The sequence below is a fragment of the Rhinopithecus roxellana genome, chromosome 16, assembly GCF_007565055.1.
Source record: "Rhinopithecus roxellana isolate Shanxi Qingling chromosome 16, ASM756505v1, whole genome shotgun sequence".
In the NCBI taxonomy this organism is placed as follows: domain Eukaryota; kingdom Metazoa; phylum Chordata; class Mammalia; order Primates; family Cercopithecidae; genus Rhinopithecus; species Rhinopithecus roxellana.
The window spans coordinates 8,785,867-8,807,374 of record NC_044564.1 but is presented as its reverse complement, the minus strand read 5'-3'; the positions used below and the strand labels follow the sequence as shown (position 1 = coordinate 8,807,374).

At 54.6% G+C, this 21,508-nt stretch overlaps 1 protein-coding gene across 5 annotated transcripts in view; it reads right to left on the bottom strand.

Annotated features, from left to right (window-relative positions):
• The window catches only part of EXD3 (exonuclease 3'-5' domain containing 3), a 117,289-nt gene that overhangs the window by 35,582 nt on the left and 60,199 nt on the right, over positions 1-21,508 (bottom strand). For all 5 annotated transcript variants that reach the window (XM_030919494.1, XM_030919493.1, XM_010372642.2 and 2 more), the window contains 10 exons: positions 14,158-14,258; positions 9,433-9,506; positions 9,073-9,111; positions 7,559-7,725; positions 6,973-7,108; positions 6,107-6,317; positions 5,827-5,936; positions 5,122-5,284; positions 4,856-5,028; positions 3,833-4,000 (listed from right to left, as the gene is read on the bottom strand). In XM_030919494.1, the coding sequence (XP_030775354.1) occupies positions 3,833-4,000; positions 4,856-5,028; positions 5,122-5,284; positions 5,827-5,936; positions 6,107-6,317; positions 6,973-7,108; positions 7,559-7,725; positions 9,073-9,111; positions 9,433-9,506; positions 14,158-14,258 (1,342 nt within the window). The remainder of the gene's footprint in view (positions 1-3,832; positions 4,001-4,855; positions 5,029-5,121; positions 5,285-5,826; positions 5,937-6,106; positions 6,318-6,972; positions 7,109-7,558; positions 7,726-9,072; positions 9,112-9,432; positions 9,507-14,157; positions 14,259-21,508) is intronic.

Below are 21,508 nucleotides of genomic sequence, written 5' to 3'. Positions count from 1 at the left end.
GTCTATGCTCACATTTCACCATATTCAGCAGGAACAGGCCAGGCCGCATCTTCCACAGTCTGGAGATCTCCTCAGCTGAATATCCAGGTCTATGCTCACATTTCACCATAAGCAGCAGGAACAGGCCAGGCTGCATCTTCCACTGTCTGGAGATCTCCTCAGCTGAATATCCAGGTCTATGCTCACATTTCACCATAAGCAGCAGGAACAGGCCAGGCTGCATCTTCCACTGTCTGGAGATCTCCTCAGCTGAACACCCAGGTTCACCTGACAAACTCTCTGTCCGGCAGCAGGACACAGCCCCATGGCGTCTCCCGCCACTGCCTAGCAGGGGCCTGTCTCCCTCCACTTTGTCAGGACGTGCTCCTCACTTCCTCTGGGCTCTCACCCGAGTGCTTTCTTTCCTTTTTCTTTTTAAAAAATGTTTGTAAGTTTATTAGTAATGCTCCTTTTGAAAGGTATGGAAAATGAAACTCAAGGTATAATCCTTACATGAAACAATCAACTCATCTCTCCAGGAGTCTTAATAGAAAACACGATTTGGAAAGATCTTGCAGGGCGTGGTGGCTCACGCCTGTAATCCCAGCACTTTGGGAGGCCGAGGTGGGTGGATCACCTGAGGTCAGGAATTCGAGACCAGCCTAACCAACATGGAGAAACCCTGTCTCTACTAAAAATACAAAAATTAGCTGGGTGTAGTGGTGAGCGCCTGTAATCCCCGCTACTCAGGAGGCTGAGACAGGAGAATGGCTTGAACCTGGGAGGCAAAGCTTGCAGTGGGTCCAGGTAGCACCACAGCACTCCCGCCTGGGCAACAGAGCGAGGCTTTGTCTCAAAAATAAGAAAAAAAAGGCCGGGCAGGGTGGCTCAAGCCTGTAATCCCAGCACTTTGGGAGGCCGAGACAGGTGGATCACGAGGTCAGGAGATCGAGACCATCCTGGCTAACACGGTGAAACTCCGTCTCTACTAAAAAATACAAAAAAATTAGCCAGGCGACGTGGCGGGCGCCTGTGGTCCCAGCTACTCGGGAGGCTGAGGCAGGAGAATGGCAGGAACCCAGAGGCGGAGCTTACAGTGAGCCGAGATCTCCACTCCACTCTTGGTGACAGAGCAAGACTCTGTCTCAAAAAAAGAAAAGAAAATAAATAAATAAATAAATAAAATAAAAAGAAAAAGAAAAAAGAAAAAAAAGAAAAAGAACACGAAAGCTCTATAGAAGCCCAAAGGATACCATAGCTTCCCTTCTTAAAAGATGTTCTCTCCAGAAAATGCCTGAAGCTGTGTCTGCATCTATGAGATCATTACAGCTGTGAGTCAGGTGGTCACAAACGGGAACACCTGGCTAGGATGTGCACATAAGCAGACAGTCCTTGAAGTGCAGAGAACAAATGAGGGTGAAAATAAAGCTGTACTATTTGTAGAGAAAGTCCTAAAAATACAGAATTCACTAAGAACTTGGAGCAGAAGACCTAGGAGATAAACACCAGTGAAAAGTAATTAGAAAAATACTTCACTCCTTGATCGAGACCATCCTGGCTAACATGGTGAAACCTCGTCTCTACTAAGAATACAAAAAATTAGCCAGGCATGGTGGCGGGCGACTGTATTCCCACCTACTTGGGAGGCTGAAGCAGGAGAATGGCATGAACCCGGGAGGCGGAGCTTGTGGTGAGCCGAGATCGTGCCACTGCACTCCAGCCTGGGCGACAGAGCAAGACTCTGTCTCCCAAAAAAAAAAAAAGAAAAAAGAAAAAAATTCACTTCTTACTGAAGGAAAGATAATAAAAGTAATTAGAAAAAATATATGGGTAAGATTACTCATAACGAGTACTTAAACAAATCGAGGGTTCAGGATGGATTCCGCCTCTCCATGAAGAATAAATACCAACTAACCCCACTTCTTACTCCCCTAAGGGAGAAAACTGGTCAATTTGGCTTTGGTCTGACACCCTCACACTGTTGTGGCTTAGGTCTAACCATCTCGGCTCCGTCTGTTTCAGCTGCATTTACTAGCATCCCGCTCCTATTTCCTAATCTTCCACACTTTTAATGTCTGTATTTCTACAGTCTGTTTCAAGGCTCTCCAGGCCTTTCCTCTTGTGATCCTCAGAACTCTTCCACCCTCTACTCATTACCTGATTCTAAAACTACTTCCGCATTTTTGGCTGGGTGTTACACCAGCACCCCACTCCTGGTACCACAATCCACATTTTCTTTTTTTCTATTTTTTTGTGACAGAGTCTTGCTCTGTCACCTAGGCTGGAGTGCAGTGGCACGATCTCCACTCACTGCTGCAACTTCTGCCTCCCGGGTTCAAGCAATTCTCTGCCTCAGCCTCCCGAGTAGCTGGGATTACAGGCACCTGCCACCATGCCTGGCTAATTTTTGTGTTTTTAGTAGAGACAGGGTTTCACCATCTTGGCCAGGCTGGTCTTGAACTCCTGACCTCGTGATCCACCTGCCTCGGCCTCCCAAAGTGCCGGGATTACAGGCGTGAGCTACTGTGCCCAACCTCCATATTATTTTTCTAATGCTGCTGTCACAATTTACTAAAAGCTTAGCAGCTTAAAACGTAGTTCTGTGGAAGTCCAGAAGTCTGGTGGACTCAACCAGGTTCTCTGCTTAGGGTCTCATGGCTGAAAACACAGTGTTAGTGGCCGGGCTCTTCTTAGGAGACTCTGGGGAAGAACCTGCTTCTGGACTTGGTCAGGTGTTGGCAGAATCTGGCTGCTTGTGGCTGTTGGACTGAGGTTTCCTTGTGTGACCTCCTCCATCTTCAAGCCAACAATGAGACATCGAATCCTTCCTGTGCTTTGAATCTCCCTGTCTTCTGCGTTCCATTCCTGTTTTTTTGTTTTTGTTTTCCTGAGACGGAGTCTCGCTCTGTCGCCCAGGCTGGAGTGCGGTGGCTCCATCTTGGCTCACTGCAACCTCCGCCTCCCGGGTTCACACCATTCTCCTGCCTCAGCCTCCCGAGTAGCTGGGACTACAGGCGCCCGCCACTACACCTGGATAATTTTTTGTATTTTTAGTACAGACGGGGTTTCACTGTGTTAGCCAGGATGGTCTCGATCTCCTGACCTTGTGATCCGCCCGCATCAGGCTCCCAAAGTGCTGGGATTACAGGCGTGAGCCACCGCACCTGGCTTTTTTTTTTTTTTTTTTTTTTGAGATGGAGTCTTGCTCTGTCAGCCAGGCTGGAGTGCAGTGGCGCAATCTTGACTCACTACAACCTCTCCCTCTGGGGTTGAAGCAATTCTCCTGCCTCAGCCTCCTGAGTAGCTGGGATTACAGGCACCCGCCACCACGCCCAGCTAATTTTTGTATTTTTAGTAGAGATGAGGTTTCACCATGTTGACCAGGCTGGTCTTGAACTCCTGGCCTCAAGTGATCTCTCAGAACAGAAAGTACAAACAGCTAGGGAACTCGCCTCCCAGGTTCCCGCCATTCTCCCGCCTCAGCCTCCCAAAGTGCTGGGTTTATAGGCATAAGCCACTGCACCCGGCCCCGTTTCTGCTTTTAAGGGCTCATGTGGTTACCCTGGGCCCACCCAAATAAGACAGGCTCTATTTTAAAGTCAACTGATTAGTAGTGTCAGTTCCATCTGTAAATTCCTTTTGTAGGGCAATGAGGGCTGAGGCTGGGACCATCTCAGTCACTTGACCCCCAACCGCTCCATCCTTGGCCACCCCGTCCTGTTCCCAGAGCTTGCCTGGCACAGCTGGCAGCCGTGGATGAGCTGGAGGTAGGAGTTTGGTGCTGGGGGTGGGAACACCTGTGCTGGGGCAGCCTCACCTTAGGAGGATCCCAAGACCCTCCCGGCAGGCTTACCTCGGCCGCCCTGCGGTGGTCTTCACCGTTGCCCAGCATGCGTGCATCCACACCCAGACAGCGGAGGCTCCGTGCCAGCCCCTGCAGCATGTTGTCACACACCACGCGGAAGGCCCTGGCCGGGACCTGAGAGGCGGCGCCTTCAGCCACAGCCACAGCCACAGGGACCTGCGGGGAAGCCCTGGTCAGCAGTCCCATGGTCACCCCACCCAGCCCCTCACAGTCTCAGAGAGCGAGGGCCCTGAGGCTGTGTGGCCAGCTCTGTCTCTGTTTTATCTTCAAAAGAGGAGCACTGTGTGTGCTGTGCATAAAACAGCAGAAATGCAGACAACATGCAACGAAACCATCCCCGCGGGGCTCCAGTGCTCATGCTGGGGGGCCTCCACGTGTGTGTCTGGGGTGGCGCGTGTGCCCTACAGAGGGGTGGGGAGCACGGGGAGGGGGCTAGACAGAGGGGTGGGGATCACGGGGAGGGGTCTAGACAGAGGGGTGGGGATCACGGGGAGGGGGCTAGACAGAGGGGTGGGGATCACGGGGAGGGGGCTAGACAGAGGGGTGGGGATCACAGGGAGGGGGCTAGACAGAGGGGTGGGGATCACGGGGAGGGGGCTAGACAGAGGGGTGGGGATCACGGGGAGGGGGCTAGACAGAGGGGTGGGGATCACGGAGAGGGGGCTAGACCGAGGGGTGGGGATCATGGGGAGGGGGCTAGATGCTGCTGCCTTGGGCCATGGGAGGAGGTTGCCAGGCCCAGTGTCAAGAGGAGACTGGGGCACTCAGGGGCGCAGCTGCCTTCTGAGCCATGGCCCCCTAGGCAAGGGCAGCCCCCATGACAGTCATGCAGGTAGTTCACCAGGACTTTGCTCCCCTCTCACTCCAGGGGCCGGGGGTGCAGTGTGGAACAGCGGGGCCCCCTCCATACACTCTGACCCAGTGGCCTTGTCTCTGTGCAGGTCCTTGGTTTATGGACGGGGACTTCCTTCCCCAAGTCCTGACAAACGGACCCTGTGGGGTTTCACCCACCTGCCTGGGTGTGGCTGAGACTGATGCCTTCTGCAAGCCGGGTGGCTTCTGAGCCCCTGGTCTCTCTGTGTGCCTGGGCCTTTGGATCCCAGCCAGGTCCTCCGACAGGTGGAAGCGGGCAGGCTCTCTGCACAGGGCTTGGTGCACCTCCAGCAGGCAGTAGGCATCGGCAGCTGTGTGGGGAGTCGGCCTCAGCCTCCTGGGGCAGAGGGCGGGAGGGCTGTGGGGCGTGAGGAGGGGTCACTTCCATCTACCACCCCACACACCTGCATAGATGAGCTGCTCCTCACAGAGCGGCCTCCGGTCCCAGTTGGACAGCTGCTGTGTCTTGTCCAGGGCTGTGCCCAGCACCTGCTGCACCAGGAGGCTCAGGCCCCTCAGCCCCCTGGCCTCGTCCACGCCTGAGGTTGGCATGTTTGCCACCCGCATCTGCTAAGACAGTGCCCTGCAGGGTGATGCGTCTGGCCCTGGAGGGAGCACAGCTCACCGCACCCACTCACACCGGCTCTGTGGGACTCTGGAGGAGGCCCCGCCCCGCTCCACCAGCGGCCGTGCAGGGGAGACAGGGAGAAGGAGCAACATATCCAAGGACAGGCTCCACGTGGGGGTCGCAGGCTGCAGGTACTGCACACCAGGGCCAGCTCCAGGTTCACACCTTCACCTCCAGGGGCTCCCTCCTGGAGCTCCTCCAAATGGAACCCAGGGCTCAGGTCCGAGGGAAGGTGCCCTCACACCAGATAAGGGCCCCACAGGGGCTCAGGGATGCCCGGGCCAGGAGGCTCTGCTCCCTCCCTGGGGACGCCAGATCCACCTCTGCCAGGCTCCGCTCGGGGGCCCTGGTGACTAAGGCTGAACTGACAGGAATCCGGCAGGAGAAGCCCAGGGCCACTGGGAAGGTGTGGAGGGGCCCCAAGCAGCCCTCGAAACCCAGGCCCACCCAACGTTGTGTGAGCGGCTCAGTGGGTGCCCACCTGTCTGTGCACCAGCAGCAGGTCCATGCCACCCAGAATCTGCTTCTCCACGTGGGCCAGGGCGGGGCAGGATGCGCCCAGTTTCTGCAGGTCCCCCACCATCCCATAGCCTGTGGGCGGGAACCATCATGGGAGGGGCGCCTGCAGGCAGGGACAGCACTGTCCCCTGACCCCAGGGTGCACCCAGCACCCTCCCCGGGGCGCACAGAAGGAAGAGTCCGGCAGAGGTGTGGGCAGCTTCCCCTCTGGACTGGGCAAGGGGCCCCAGGGCTTCACTCACCCAGCTTGGTGATAGAGGCGTCCGAGAGGAGCTGGACCACCAGCCGGGAGAAGGCCTGGGCTCCCTGCCCTGTTGGTGGCTGCGAGAGTGCCAGGACGTCCAGAAGGAACACGCGGCCCTCCACGGCCACCTGCAGGAGTGACGGCCGAGGCCGGCCCCCAGCAACGAACACAGGTGTCCACTCCAGGTCTACACCAACTACTTGGTGGGGCTGTGGGCAGAAAGGGGCAGATGTGACCGTCAGGGCCAACTTGGCTCTGCAGGGACTGCAGCCTGGAGGGTCTGAGCAGCAATGTGAGCCTGGGCTTCAGGGAGACGCCCCTGCACCCCTGCATGCTTGTAGGGCTTGGGCTGTTGGGGGGCACTAAGGTCAGTGCCCCAGCTGCCCCTTGCTTTCTGTGTCTGGACCAGAGAGGGAGGCCTGGCCTAGTGCCAAAGGCAGTGCCTGTGTCAGGATGCACCCACGTCTCATGCCCCATCTGTAAAACGGGGATCCCACGGCACCTTCCACAGGCTGGCAGGACTGGGTAAATGCCAACACCCAACACCCAGCACCCAGCGCCCAGTGCCCAGCACCCAGCATCCTGGAGTCTCAGCAACACAGCGTGGGTGGCACCTTCCACAGGCTGGCAAGACTGGGTAAATGCCAGTACCCAGCACCCAGCACCCAGTGCCCAGCACCCAGCATCCTGGAGTCTCAGCAACACAGCTCGGGGAATGGCTGCCCTCACAGCAGCCCTGGGGCACCTGGCGGGCCCATGCCCAGAGGCCTTGCCTCTCTCCGAATGCCATGCTCCTGATGCTCCTCCAATGCCTGGTAGGGGGATCCCACCACTGGGCGCTGCCCCAGCGGCCGAGGGGCCCACCTGCAGGAGTGCACCCTCATATCTGGTCAGGTCTTCCCACGAGGCCAGGAGGTGCATGTTCTCCCTGGGGATGGGCAGCTGGTAGTAACGGTCCTTCACGTCCTTCCCCTCCAGCCTCGAGTCAGCCTCAGCCGCCCTGGGAGGAGCAGAGCTGGTAGCGCCCCCATGTCCCTGGTCCCCCACTCACCCTGACCTCGGAGCAGGAGGGGAGCGTTCGGGGCGTTTGGTGGGGGCATCTCAGGTTGTGGCTCCTCCTCCCACACCGGCTCAGTCCAGCCCAGCGTGACCCCTGCTCCTGCCTCTCCTCCCAGTGGCTGCCCTCCCAGACCATAGGGCAGCCTGTTCCTCAGGTCCCGTGTGGGGCGGGCTGGCCATGGATCTGGCTGCAGAGCCTGTGGGCTGGCAGCAGAGTGGGAGGGCTGGGCGCTCCTGTATTGTCTGCCCTGTGCATAGCTGTGCTCTTTGTTTTGTCTTGGTTTCTAATACTCAAGCCACTGGCGTGCAGATTGGTGAGCTGTCGTCCCAAGGGTAAGGGCCATCCTGGGCGGAACCCACCCCTAGCTGGGGTCACCCTGGCGGAGCTCACCTCCCCTGGAGCCTGAGCCGGCGGAGTTCCACAGCCACCGCAGCCGGCAGCCGCTCCTCGGGCAGTGAGAGGCCCATGGCACACCGGGCGGCTGTGACTGGGTCACCGTGGGAGACCAGCAGCTGAGACAGCTGCTCCTGAAGCCACGGGCTCTGCCCCACCAGGCCCTGTGGGAAGGGTGGCCGTGAGGATGGAGACGGGGACGTTGCTGTGCCACAGGGCTCTGCCCCGAGGGACCCCCATAGACCCCGACCTTGCAGACTGGCTCTTAGCACTTAGGGAGGAGGGGCAGCCGTCTACCCCAGGCCTGCAGTGCCTGTCCTGCCTGAGGTCAAGGTTCCATAGGACCAAAGCGGCTGAGATAGAGGTGCTGAGGCAAAGGCTGTCCACCCCAGTATAGCCCTGGCTGGCCCTCTGGGTCTCCAAGCCTGAGGTGAAGGCTGCCCACCTCAGCTTAGCCGTGGCTGGCCCCTCCTGGCCTCCAAGCCTCCAAGCCTCCACCGGTCCTCCTGCTCTCACCAGGCATCTGCCCCTACCCCAGGTCCCAGGAACCCGGGCGTGTTTTCTGGAGCACCTGGCCAGCCTGCCCCATCTCCACACTCCTCCTCTTGCTGGGGGAGCCCCTCTGCCCCTTCGCCTCCTCCTCACTGTGTGGGGTTTGGCTGGCAGGGCTTAGGAGGCTATTGGGCACCCATTCACCCACGGCCCAGGAGCAGACAGGGGTGCCCTCCAGGTGGCAGTGACCAAAGGAGTCCCGAGAAATTTCATCCTCACCAGGGTGAGCTCTCTCCCACCCTGCAGCCGCCTATGGCAGCGCCCAACTCAGGAGCAGAGGCACCCACAGGACTGCAGGACCCTCGGCCTCCACCAGGAAATGCAGGGCCCAGCACGAGCAAGGGTCGCCCTCCCTGCACGGTCTTGGAGTCCATGGGTCCAGGATGGCCTTGGGTGTCAGGCGGGAAGGGAGGGGACCCGCCCGGGAGGCTGAGCTCCTGCACGACCTCCTGCCCCACGGCCTCGAGGAGGGTCCGCCTGCCCCGCTGGCTTCAGGCCCAGCAGCCCGAGGCTGCTTCCCCGGCGTGGGTTCCCACGTGGACGACAATACGTGGAAGCCGCCCGCATTCTTCAGGACGTCCGCTGCCCTTCCGGCCGGCTCCACGCTGGCACCGGCGGGGGGGCCCGGCCTTCCTCCTTCCGGCCTCGCCCAGGCGCCCCACACCTCTCCGGTGACTCTCAGCCCCCACCCGGCCCCACAGGCAGCTCCGCTGGGCCGGTTCGGGTGGCACGGATGCTGCCGTCCGCCTGGAACGAGGCCCAGTCAGGCTCCACCGATGCCCTCAGCTCCCGCTCAGGCCTCCCGGGCCTGGGGACCCCGCACCCGCCTGCCAGGCACGTGCCCCAACATGGGGTCGGGGTCAGCAGCCCCAGTGAAGGCCTCAGCTCTGCCTGCTTTTGCCAGGAGGCTCCGGGCCTGTGCCCCCAGGACAGCTGCCCAGGCAAGAGCACGAACTCACCTGCACATGGTCGGCCCAGTTTTCCTGAGACAGGCTCTTCTGCAAAAGCAAACTGGGAAGGGACAGTTAGGCAGCTCCAGAGGCTGATCAGGGGCCTGGTGGGCGTTTCCCTCGACCCCTGGCAGGGTACATCCTTGGCAGAGCCCAGGTGCTCACCCACCGTGGTGCCACAGCCCAGAGCCAGGGCCCCACGGCCTCCCCTTCACCCAGGCCTGGCCCAGCTCGCCCAGCTGTGCGGTGAGAAGCAGCTCCTGCTTGGGACGTCGGTGCAAACCCACAGTGCGCAGTGAGTATCCCAGGCCAAAGTCTGTGGCTCAGGCCATGGCTGGCCACCCCCAGGACCCCTTCCTGCTCACGAACCTCCACAAACCGCTTGTGGCACAGGTGCCGCAGGGCTGCCAGGCGCTGCCACATGGCCGCATTGGGACACAGCGCTGAAAGGAAAGGCCAGATCAGCACTGCGGGCTCAGGGCAGCCTCACCACGGCCTCCTTCTGGGGCAGGAGGGAGACGGGCAGGGGGGCTGTGCCTGCCTCTTCGCCACCCTCCACCTCTGCCCCAGACCCCACCCCCTCCCCACCGCTTGGGCCTCTGCTGGGGTCCACCCCACTCAGCCTGGGGGTCCCGCCAGCCCCGGGGTCTCCCTTGCATGTGTGCAGCGGGCCCTTTCATCTGGGCCTCCCTCTGGGGCCTCCCTGTCTTTCCTCAGGGAGGTTCCTTCCTGCCACTGGCATCTGCGTGTACGCCCTGCCCTTCTCTCACTGGCAGGGGGAACCCTCGTGGACAGAGCCGGATGCTCACTGTGGGTCCCGTGACCGGAGCTCCATGAGTGGCAGGGGCCTGAGGCCCACGCATGTCCACACTCTCCATCAGCCTCCCCTCCATACTCCACCCCAGAGCCTGAGGGGGCCCCGGGGAGGGCACCACGGTCTGGCCGAGCCCTTTCCCCCAAGGGCGTGGCAGCCAGTGGTGCTAACGGGCTGGCCGGTCCTCAGCGGGATGTTCAGGGCCCCGCCCACCCACGCCCAGAACGCAGCCACGGGGAGCCGGGCGACCATCTGTCCTGAGGCCCCTGCCTGGCTCTGGCCCAACCTCACTGAGGGTCCCTGTGACACACACTCTAAAGACACGTGGGTGCCCTTGCCAGCACCTGCCTCCAACACTTGGGAGCACCCTGTGGTGGGGACCCCATCTGCAGGCTACAGTGGGGGTCTGTGCGGTTCACAGCAAGGCCAGGGACAAGGGCTAACCAGGGAGGCCAGCTTCCTGGAACACAGCCACCAGGGTACAAACTTTCAGCAGAGGCCTCGCCCAGGAATCTGCCACCTGCCCTGGGTCCAAGGGGGGATGAGGGCACCCGCCTCCCACCTTCCGCCTTCCCAGAAACGAGGCCTCTGCTACCCTCGTGCACTGGACACCCCAGGGGCCGCCACCTCTTTAAACCATGTGGCACCTCTGGGTAGCACCTACACAAAGCCCAATATACTTCTGAGAAAGGAGAAAGGAGGAAGGAAGGAGGAAGGAGAAAGGGAGGAAGGAGGAAGGATAAAGGGAGAAAGGAAGGAGGAAGGAGAAAGGAGACAAGGAGAAAGGGAGGAAGGAGAAAGGGAGGAAGGAGAAAGGGAGGAAGGAAGAAGGAGGAAGGAGAAAGGAAGAGGGAAGGGAGAAAAGGAGGAAGGAGAAAGGGAGGAAGGAGGAAGGAGGAAGGAGAAAGGGAGGAAGGAGGAAGGAGGAAGGAGAAAGGGAGGAAGGAGGAAGGAGGAAGGAGAAAGGGAGGAAGGAGGAAGGAGGAAGGAGAAAGGGAGGAAGGAGAAAGGGAGGAAGGAGGAAGGATAAAGGGAGAAAGGAAGGAGGAAGGAGAAAGGAGACAGGGAGAAAGGGAGGAAGGAGAAAGGGAGGAAGGAGAAAGGGAGGAAGGAGACAGGAGGAAGGAGGAAGGGAGGAAGGAGAAAGGGAGGAAGGAGAAAGGGAGGAAGGAAACAGGAGGAAGGAGGAAGGAGAAAGGGAGGAAGGAGACAGGAGGAAGGAGGAGGAGAAAAGGAGGAGGAGGAGGAGGAAGGCGGAAGGAGAAGGAGAGGAAAGGGAGGAAGGAGGAAGGAGGAGAGAAAGGGAGGAAGGAGGAAGGAGGAAGGAGAAAGGGAGGAAGGAGGAAGGATAAAGGGAGAAAGGAAGGAGGAAGGAGAAAGGAGACAGGGAGAAAGGGAGGAAGGAGAAAGGGAGGAAGGAGAAAGGGAGGAAGGAGAAAGGGAGGAAGGAGAAAGGGAGGAAGGAGAAAGGGAGGAAGGAAACAGGAGGAAGGAGGAAGGAGAAAGGGAGGAAGGAGACAGGAGGAAGGAGGAAGGAGAAAGGGAGGAAGGAGACAGGAGGAAGGAGGAAGGAGAAAGGGAGGAAGGAAACAGGAGGAAGGAGAAAGGGAGGAAGGAGACAGGAGGAAGGAGGAAGGGAGAAAGGGAGGAAGGAAACAGGAGGAAGGAGGAAGGAGAAAGGGAGAGGAGGAGGAGCAGGAGGAAGGAGGAAGGAGAAAGGGAGGAAGGAGACAGGAGGAAGGAGGAAGGAGAAAGGGAGGAAGGAGACAGGAGGAGGAAGGGAAGGAGGAAGGAGGAGAGAAGGGAGGAAGGGAGGAGGAAGGAAGAAGGAGGAAGGAGAAAGGAGGAAGAGGGAAGGGAGAAAAGGAGGAAGGAGGAAGGAGAAAGGGAGGAAGGAGACAGGAGGAAGGAGGAAGGAGAAAGGAAGGAAGGAGACAGGAGGAAGGAAGAAGGAGGAAGGAGAAAGGAGGAAGAGGGAAGGGAGAAAAGGAGGAAGGAGGAAGGAGAAGAAAGGGGAAGGAAGGAGAAAGGGAGGAAGGAGAAAGGGAGGAAGGAGACAGGAGGAAGGAGGAAGGAGAAAGGGAGGAAGGAGACAGGAGGAAGGAGGAAGGAGAAAGGGGAAGGGAAAGGGAGGAAGGAGAAAGGAGAGGAAGGACAGGAGGAAGGAGGAAGGGAGAAAGGGAGGAAGGAGGAAGGAGAAAGGGAGGAAGGAGACAGGAGGAAGGAGGAAGGAGAAAGGGAGGAAGGAGGAAGGAGAAGGGAGGAAGGAGACAGGAGGAAGGGGAAGGGAGAAAGGGAGGAAGGAGACGGGGAAGGGAGAAAGGGAGGAAGGAGACAGGAGGAGGAGACAGGAGGAAGGAGGAAGGAGAAAGGGAGGAAGAGAAAGGGAGGAAGGAGGAAGGGGAGAAAGGGAGGAGGAGGAAGGAGAAAAAGGGAGGAAGAGACAGGCGGAAGGAGGAAGGAGGAAGGGAGAAAGGAAGGAGGAAGGAGAAAGGGAGGAAGAGACAGGAGGAAGGAGGAAGGAGAAGGGAGGAAGGAGACAGGAGGAAGGAGGAAGGGAGAAGAAAGGGAGGAAGGAGAAAGGGGGAAGGAGGAAGGAGGAAGGGAGAAAGGGAGGAAGGAGGAAGGAGAAAGGGAGGAAGGAGACAGGAGGAAGGAGGAAGGGAGAAAGGGAGGAAGGAGGAAGGAGAAAGGGAGGAAGGAGACAGGAGGAAGGAGGAAGGGAGAAAGGGAGGAAGGAGACAGGAGGAAGGGAGAAAGGGAGGAAGGAGACAGGAGGAAGGAGACAGGAGGAAGGAGGAAGGAGAAAGGGAGGAAGGAGACAGGAGGAAGGAGGAAGGAGAAAGGGAGGAAGGAGACAGGAGGAAGGAGACAGGAGGAAGGAGGAAGGAGAAAGGGAGGAAGGAGACAGGAGGAAGGAGGAAGGAGAAAGGAGGAGGAGAAGGAGGAAGGAGAAAGGAAGGAGAAAGGGAGGAAGGAGAGGAGGAGAGACAGGGGAAGGAGGAGGAGAAAGGGAGGAAGGGAGGAGGAAGGAGGAAGGGAGAAAGGGAGGAAGGAAGAAGGAGGAAGGAGGAAGGAGAAAGGGAGGAAGGAGACAGGAGGAAGGAAGAAGGGAGGAGAAAGGAGAGGAGGAAGGGAAAGGGAGGAAGGAGACAGGAGGAAGGAGGAAGGGAGAAAGGGAGGAAGGAGACAGGAGGAAGGAGACAGGAGGAAGGAGGAAGGGAGAAAGGGAGGAAGGAGACAGGAGGAAGGAGGAAGGAGAAAGGGAGGAAGGAGACAGGAGGAAGGAGGAAGGAGAAAGGGAGGAAGGAAGAAGGAGGAAGGAGGAAGGAGAAAGGGAGGAAGGAGACAGGAGGAAGGAGGAAGGGAGAAAGGGAGGAAGGAGGAAGGAGAAAGGGAGGAAGGAGACAGGAGGAAGGAGGAAGGGAGAAAGGGAGGAAGGAGGAAGGAGAAAGGGAGGAAGGAGACAGGAGGAAGGAGGAAGGGAGAAAGGGAGGAAGGAGACAGGAGGAAGGAGGAAGGAGAAAGGGAGGAAGGAGACAGGAGGAAGGAGGAAGGGAGAAGTTACTTGGGGGCACAGCTGGGCAGCCCAGGTGTTGCTGCAAAGGCCCTTCCCTCAGGTCCAGACAGACGGGGCAGCTTTCCTGACATTTCCATGCTTTTAGGCTTCATTTTGCCTGTGGGATACTACGTCCAAAGGCTTCTGGATACAATACTGCATCGACAGAAGGGATTTGGGCTGTAACCATGCTGAGAACCTAGAAACACTGCAAAATCCAGATAAAACCCCAACTGCCAGCCAGGCGCCAGCCTGCACCCTCCTGAGATTCAAGGGCCCCGTGGATGGGGCCTCAGTGCATCTTCCTGGCCCTTGCAGGGGGTCCTGGGAACAAAGGGGACCTGGCTTCCCCTGGTGTCCAATGACACAGGCAGGTGCGGCCGTCAGCCTGTCCAGAGGGGTCTGGGAGGGGTGGCTGCGGAGTCCTGCGGACTCACCCTCAGCTCTGCAGCCAGGCAGGAGGCAGGAAGCGCTCCCGGAGCCGCCCTAGGTGGGCAGAGGAGCTCTCAGACCCGTGGGCTGCTCAGTGGCAGGGCCCAGGCCAGGCCCACCTCGCAGCCACTCTGGCATGAGCTAGGCAAGAGGCAGGGAGGGGCTCTCGGGGAAGGTTGGTCTTTGTTGGCACCTGAACAATGGGCAGCCCCAGTCACAGAACATGTCCCTGGCCACGCTTGGCGGCTCTCCCTGGCCTCCGGGGCAGAAATGCGGGGGCTGGACTCACCCGGGGCGACGCCGTACCGCTCCTGCAGACGCAAGACCTGCCTGCTCAGCACCTTCGGACTCAGCTTCTCCAGGCTCAAGGAGGTCACCTCAGGGTACTGTCTGTGGGGAGAGAGGCACAGCCTCTGTTGCTGTTTTAAGGTAATACATTTTAAGATTTTCGTTTTCATCAAAGTCATATGCATGCATAGTTCAAACCTCAAGTGAGGTTTATAAGAAAATGCAGGCGTCACCCCCCGGCCCTGCCCACCCCATCCTTAGCACTTGCAGGTCGACATTGAAATGGTTGTGTATTTGCCTCCACGTTTCCGGGTAACATCCTTGGATTGTGATCTCTTGACTATTGACCTCTGGGTATTTGGTGCTGACTTCTCCCCACGGAAGGCGGACTCCCAAAATAACAGTATTAGAGTTTTAGCTAAATCAGCACCTTCTCACTGGTGATATTCTGGCCGTGTAACGGCCTCAACAGCTCAGCCTTCTGCTGCTGCTTTCAGAGTGGATGCTTATCTGGCTCTGTTGTTTCTCAGTTTCCCATCCTGGTCCCTTGACACTTGGCTCCTCCTGCCCCTCCAGCCACTCTCTAGCTCCTGCCCTGCACCGTCCTGGGACTGACCACCCCCCCCACACCCTGGTCCACACCCTCCGACCTCCAGGTAGTGGTGAAGCACAGCCTCTGGGTGTTTCCCAAGATAAGGTCCACGGAGTATTTTTGGAGCTGTGCACCTCCAGGGTCTGGGCCCGCTGCACACCAGCTTGAGAGTTCAGTGCAGCCAGGACTTCTGGGTTGAGATAACGTTCCCGTAGCACAGGCAGGCTTTGCTCCCGGAACTGCTGTTGAGACCCCATAACCTGTTCCTCTTCCTGCCCCTCTGACGTGACCTGCTCTTCCGGAGGTTTTGAGGCCCTTCCATTTTCACTAATGTTGAGAAATTTCACGACGATGCGCCCCCCGGGGGGTCTCTCTCCACCCCACTTCAGCCACTCCACAAACCTGCTAAGTCCGGTTCCCGCAGGGGCTCCCGTGGCCTCGCATCTGGAAACCTGTCAGCGATGAATTACCGAGGAATTGCCTTCCCTGCTCTCCCTTCTTCCTGGAATCCCCGTTATTTGTAGGTTGGACCTTCTTGACAGCATCTCCAATTTTAAACATCTTTTCTCTGATTTTCCTTCTCTTTATGTATTTTGTACTAATTCTTGGAAGACAACTTCAAATGTATCTTCCAAACCTCCCACTGAGCTTTCATTTCTCATCCTGTCCTTCATCCACCAGGTTCTGTCCTACAGTCTGGAAGCTCTTTCTGTGGAAACCCCACCTCCACTTCACAGACACAGTATCTTCCAAAGATCCTGGTTACGGCATTTGTGCTTTTAAGTTTTCTTTTCTTTTCTTTTTTTTTTTTGAGATGGAGTCTTGCTCTGTTGCCCAGGCTGGAGTGCCGTGGCCGGATCTCAGCTCACTGCAAGCTCTGCCTCCCGGGTTCACCCCATTCTCCTGCCTCAGCCTCCCGAGTAGCTGGGACTACAGGCGCCCGCCACCTCTCCCGGCTAGGTTTTTTTTGTAATTTTTAGTAGAGACGGGGTTTCACCGTGTTAGCCAGGATGGTCTCGATCTCCTGACCTTGTGATCAGCTCGCCTCGGCCTCCCAAAGTGCTGGGATTACAGGCATGAGCCACCGCGCCTGGCCTAAGTCCTACTTTTTAAGATAAACTATTTACTGAGGGTATAAGTGACACATGGTAAGGTATGCCAGTCATGGGTGCAAATGCACTGGTAAACCCACTGCCCACATCTCAACATAGAACGTTCCAGGCCAGGTGCGGTGGCTCACGTCTGTAATCCCATCACCTTGGGAGGCTGAGGCGGAAGGATGGCTTGAACCCAGGAGGTTGAGGCTGCAGTGAGCTGTGACTGTGTCCTTGCACTCCAGCCTTGGTAACAGAGTGAGACCCTGTCTCTAAAGTAAAATTTAAATAAAGGACGTTCCAGCACGCCAAAGTTTCTCCCATGTCCATCTCTGTGTATCCCCATCGCACACTTCTCTGACTTCTATGGCCAGAGATTATTTGCCTGATTTTGAACTTGATACAAACGGAATGGTAGAATAGGGACACTTCTGCCACTTTTGGATCTGGTTTCTTCCATGCAGTCTCTGTCCACGCTGCTGAGTGTGACGAGGTTCAGTCTCTCACAGCTGGGTTTGTGAACCGTGATCACTGCATCCACTCTGCTGCTCTGGGGACTAGGGCTGCTCCCAGGTTTCAGAGATGATGACTAAAGCTGCCATGACTGCGAGCTTTCATGAATAATGAGCTCATTTCTCTTGGGCATATGCTAAGTGGACTTGGACAACGTATGTCATAGGGTTGGCATACTTTTTTTTGCTTTGGTAGAAACTGCTAAATAATCTTCTGAAGTGTCTGTGTCAGTGCACATCCCACCAGCAGTGTGTGAGAGTTCTGGTTGCTCCATGTCCTTGTCAACACTTGGTATGTTCAAATTTTAAATTTTAGCCTTTCTGATAGGAGGTAGTGGTATTTCGTTGTGGCTTCATTTGCATTTCCCTGATATTAATGGTGCTTAGCAACTTTTCCCATTGGCTATCTGGATATCCTCTTTTGTGACGTGCTTATTCAAGTCTTTTGCTCATTTAAAAATTTGGTTTGTCTTTTATTGTTTATTTGCTTTGTAGGTTTTTTGCTTAAAAAATATTCTGGATACAGTCTTTTGTAAGATATGTACTGTAAGTAATCTTCTCTTGGTCTGGAAGTTGTCTTATCACTCTCTCAATGATGTCCTTTGATATCCAGAAGGTATTAAGTCAAGTTTGTCAATCTCTTATGTCATTCTTTTTCTTTCTTTCTTTTTTTTTTTTTTGAGATGGAGTCTCACTGTGTCACCCAGGCTGGTGTGCAATGGCACGATATCGGTTTACTGCAACCTCTGCCTCCCAGATTCAAGTGATTCTCCTGCCTCAGCCTCCTGAGTAGCTGGAACTACAGGCACCCGCCACCATGCCCAGCTAAGTTTTGTATTTTTAGTAGAGATGGGATTTCGCCATGTTTGCTAGGCTGGTCTTGAACTCCTGACCTCAAGTGATCTGCCTGCCTCAACCTCCCAAAGTGCTGGGAATACAGGTGTGAGCCACCGCACCCAGTCTTTATTCTTAGTGACTTTATATCCTATTTGAGCAAGTTTTATTGCAAGTATAAAAACTACAATTGGCTTTTATAAGCTTACTTTGTAACCAGTGATCTTGCTAAATTTACTTATTAATTCTAATACTTTATTTGTAGATGTTTTGGTTTTTCTTCCCTACATATAAAAACATATCTTCTGAGAAAATGACAGTTGTTTCTTTGTACCCGGTCTTTGTACTCACTTTCCTGCCTACCAAGGACCCTGGCGTGGGTCCTTGGTACAGTACTGAATAAAAACAGCAGTTCTCAGACATTAGGCAACAGGTGGTTCAGGGCAGTGATGCCCTAGTGACGGGAAGGGAGGCTGCCAATCACCCCATTTTCCCTCCTGGAGAAACTTTCCAGCAACATGCGAGGGAAGGGGAACCCAAGAGACACTGGGTGCTTCCCTGAGTTCACAGAGAAGAAATGCCCAGAAAAAGAGCTGTGGAGCTCTGCAGGGAGCGCCCTCGAGAACTCACCTAAGAGCACCCTGCGTGTAAGGAAATCACACAAAGCTGAGGAAGAGCCATCTGAACACATCACGGGGAAAAGTTTTCAAGTCTTACAAAGAGCTGGGAATAGGATCTGCTCCCAAGACCCAGAGTTTAAAAAGCTTCCCAATTGGCAGGGCATTGACTATAGTTCTAAGAAGGCTTTTGTCTCAGAAATAGGGGAAAGTTAGGCTGGGCGCGGTGGCTCATGCCTGTCATCCCAGCACTCTGGGAGGCCGAGGCGGGCGGATCACAAGGTCAGGTGATGGAGACCATCCTGGCTAACATGGTGAAACCCGTCTCTACTAAAAATACAAAAATGAGCCAGGCGTGGTGGCGGGAGCCTGTAATCCCAGCTACTCCGGAGGGTGAGACAGGAGAATGGCATGAACCTGGGAGGCAGGGGTTGCAGTGAGCCGAGATTACGCCATTGTACTCCAGTCTGGGCGACAGAGTGAGACCCTGTCAAAAAAAATAAAATAAAATAATAATAATAATAATAATAAATTACCAGGCATGCAGAGAAGAGGAAATATGAGGCAAAATGTGATGAGTAGAAACTGACCTAGAAATGACATAGATAATAGAATTACTGCAGGACAAAAAGACACAAATCACCAGCACTGGGAATGAGAGCATTGACATCACTACAGAGTCTACAGATAATAAATAGATAACAGGAGACTATTATGAACAACTTCAAGCCAGTAAGTTTGACAACTTAGATAAAATGGACAAATTCCTTGAAAGACAAAAACAACCAAACTTATTCAAAAAGACATAGGCAATCTGAATAGTCCTATTTTAAGGAAATGGGTTTTCAGTTGGAAGTAATGCCAAATGCACACAGTTTTCCCAGAAAATTGAAAGGCAAGGAAATAATTCCAAGCTCATTCTATCAGGCAAGCATTTTTCTGATACCAAAAGTAAACATATATTACAAGAAAAGACAGTAACAGACCAAGATCCCTCATGGACATGGATGTAAACATTCCTAACAAAATTTAAGCAAATGGAATAAAATTACCCCAAAGATAATACATAATGGCCAAGTGAGTCTATCCCAAAATTAACTGATCAAAAAGAAAAACCATGTGTTCATCTCAATAGAAAAGTCATTTTTATAAATTCCAGCATATACTTCTGATAAAAATTCTAAACAAACTAAGCATAGAAAGGAATTTCCTCATTTTCTTTTCTTTCTTTTTTTTTTTTTTTTTGATAGAGTCTCACTCTGCCCCTGGAGTGCGCTGGTGCAGTCACAGCTTACTGCAGCCTCGACCTCTTGGGCTCAAGTGATCTGCCCCACCTTGGCCTCCCAAAATGTTGGGATTCCAGGTGTGAACCACTGTGCTCGGCCCCTTTGCCTATTTTAATTTGGGTTGTTCATTTTCTTACTGCTGAGTTTTGAGAGATCTTTGTATATTTTGGATAACAGTCCTTTATCCCACATCTTTTTCAGATATTTTCTCCCAGTCTGTTGGTGTCTTCTCACTCTGTTGTCGTTGTTTTGAGATGGAGTTTCACTCCTGAAGCCCAGGCTGGAGTGCAATGGCATGATCTGGGCTCACTGCAATCTCTGCCTCCTAGGTTCAAGCGATTCTCCTGCCTTAGCCTCCTGAGTAGCTGGGATTATAGGCATGAGACACCACACCCAGCTAATTTTTGTATTTTTAGTAGAGATGGGATTTCACCATGTTGGCCAGGCTGTTCTCAAACTTCTGACCTCACGTGATCTGCCTGCCTCAGCCTCCCAAAGTGGCTGAGATTATAGGTGTGAGCCACTGCATCCAACCATGGTGCAATTTCTTTCTTAAATGTTTGAAAAATTCACTACTGAAACCATTTGGGTTCTAATAAAGTTTTCTCTGTGATAAAGATTTAAACTGTAGATTTAATTTGCTTAATAGATATATAGGACTATTTAAATGTTCTATTTTTTCTAGTGTTAGTTTTGGTAAATTGTATTTTTCAAGAATTTGGTCTATTACATCTAAATGGTCAAGTATATTTGCATTAAGTTGCAAACAATATCCCCTTACGACCACTTTAATATCTATAGGGTCTGTAACAATGTCCCCCCTTTCATTCCTGATGTTGATCACTCACATTTTTATCTCTTTCTTTCTTAGCATCCCTTGATGATCTATGCCTGAATCAGTTACTTTATGGAGAGTTGCAATATGGTGATTTTTAATTTTGTCCTTCCTTTTTCATGTTAGCTGAAAGATGTTGTAAAGAAGAGCTTTCCTCCCTATTTCCTTGGGCATCACTGTGGACTCGTGGACTTTTAAAAGTCAAGGTGTTCTACTCCATTACCATTGTCATTTCTGTGCTCAGTCTGTTCTCTGAAAAGCCCTTGCTTCTTTCAGTGAAGAATGGCATTTGGTGCTGAGCTGGCAGCCAGGCATGCCCATTGCTATGGGGCTATGCTATGGGGGCATTGCTATGCCCATTGCCATTGCATCCAGGCCCTTTCAGAGCACAGAGCTAGGAAACATTTTAAAAATCATTACTTTAGGGAAGGTGCGGTGGTTCATGCCTGTAATCCCAGCACTTTGGGAGGCTGAGGCGGGTGGATCACCTGAGGTCAGGGGTTCGGGACCAGCCTGGCCAACATCGTGGAACCCTGTCTCTACTAAAAATACAAAAATTAGCTGGGTGTGTTGGTGCATGCCTGCAATCCCAGTTACTTGGGAGGCTGAGACAGAAGAATCACTTGAACCCGGGAGGCAGAGGTTGCAGTGAGCCAAGATTGTGCCACCACACTCCAGTCTAGGCAACAGAGGCTTCGTCTCAAAAAAAAAAAATCATTAATTTAAACCAATATCTGCAATGAAATCTAACACTGCAGGGTTTTTCTCACCCTCCCAGTTTCCATGTATATTTCTTTTCTTCCCAATGAGACCCCTGGTTCCCACCTCCATCAATGCATTCACCGTTTTGTTCTAGGTCTTTTTTTTTTTTTTTAAGATGGAATCTTGCTCTGTTGCCCAGGCTGGAGTGCAGTGGCATGATCTCAGCTCATTGCAAGCTCTGCCTCCTGGGTTCACTCCATTCTCCCGCCCCAGCCTCCCAAATAGCTGGGACTACAGGCGCCCGCCACCGTGTCCGGCTAATTTTTTGTATTTTTAGTACAGACAGGGTTTCACCGTGTTAGCCAGGATGGTCTCGATCTCCTGACCTCGTGATTCACCTGCCTTGGCCTCCCAAAGTGCTGGGATTACAGGTGTGAGTCACTGCGGCCGGCCCTGTGTCTTTTTTTTTTAATGTAATAGGATCGATGGCAACTATGTGCTCACCTGTGCCTGGCCTGGCTCTGTGCATGCCCTGCCTGCTCCCTCTGATGAAAAGTCTTAGCAATGCTTTGAGTCAGGTGGACTCAGCGCCATTGTGTAAATGAGGAAACGAACTCAGAAAGTGGAAGTGACTTGCCCATTGATCTAAGGGATGACAAGGGGAGGAGGATGGGCCCGGGGTGGCCTGACATCCAAGTCTAAGCCTGTGACTCTCCAGTGAGATGACCCTGGGGCTGTGTGGGGCATGGAGGCCGGGATCTGCCTGCCAGTGGATGGGCCCTGGAGCCTTCACAGACCTTTCAGCTTGCTTCACTCTCGGAGCACCTTGACCAGATACACAGCAGGAAGCCCCCCCCCTCCCAGATGTCATCCCTCATAT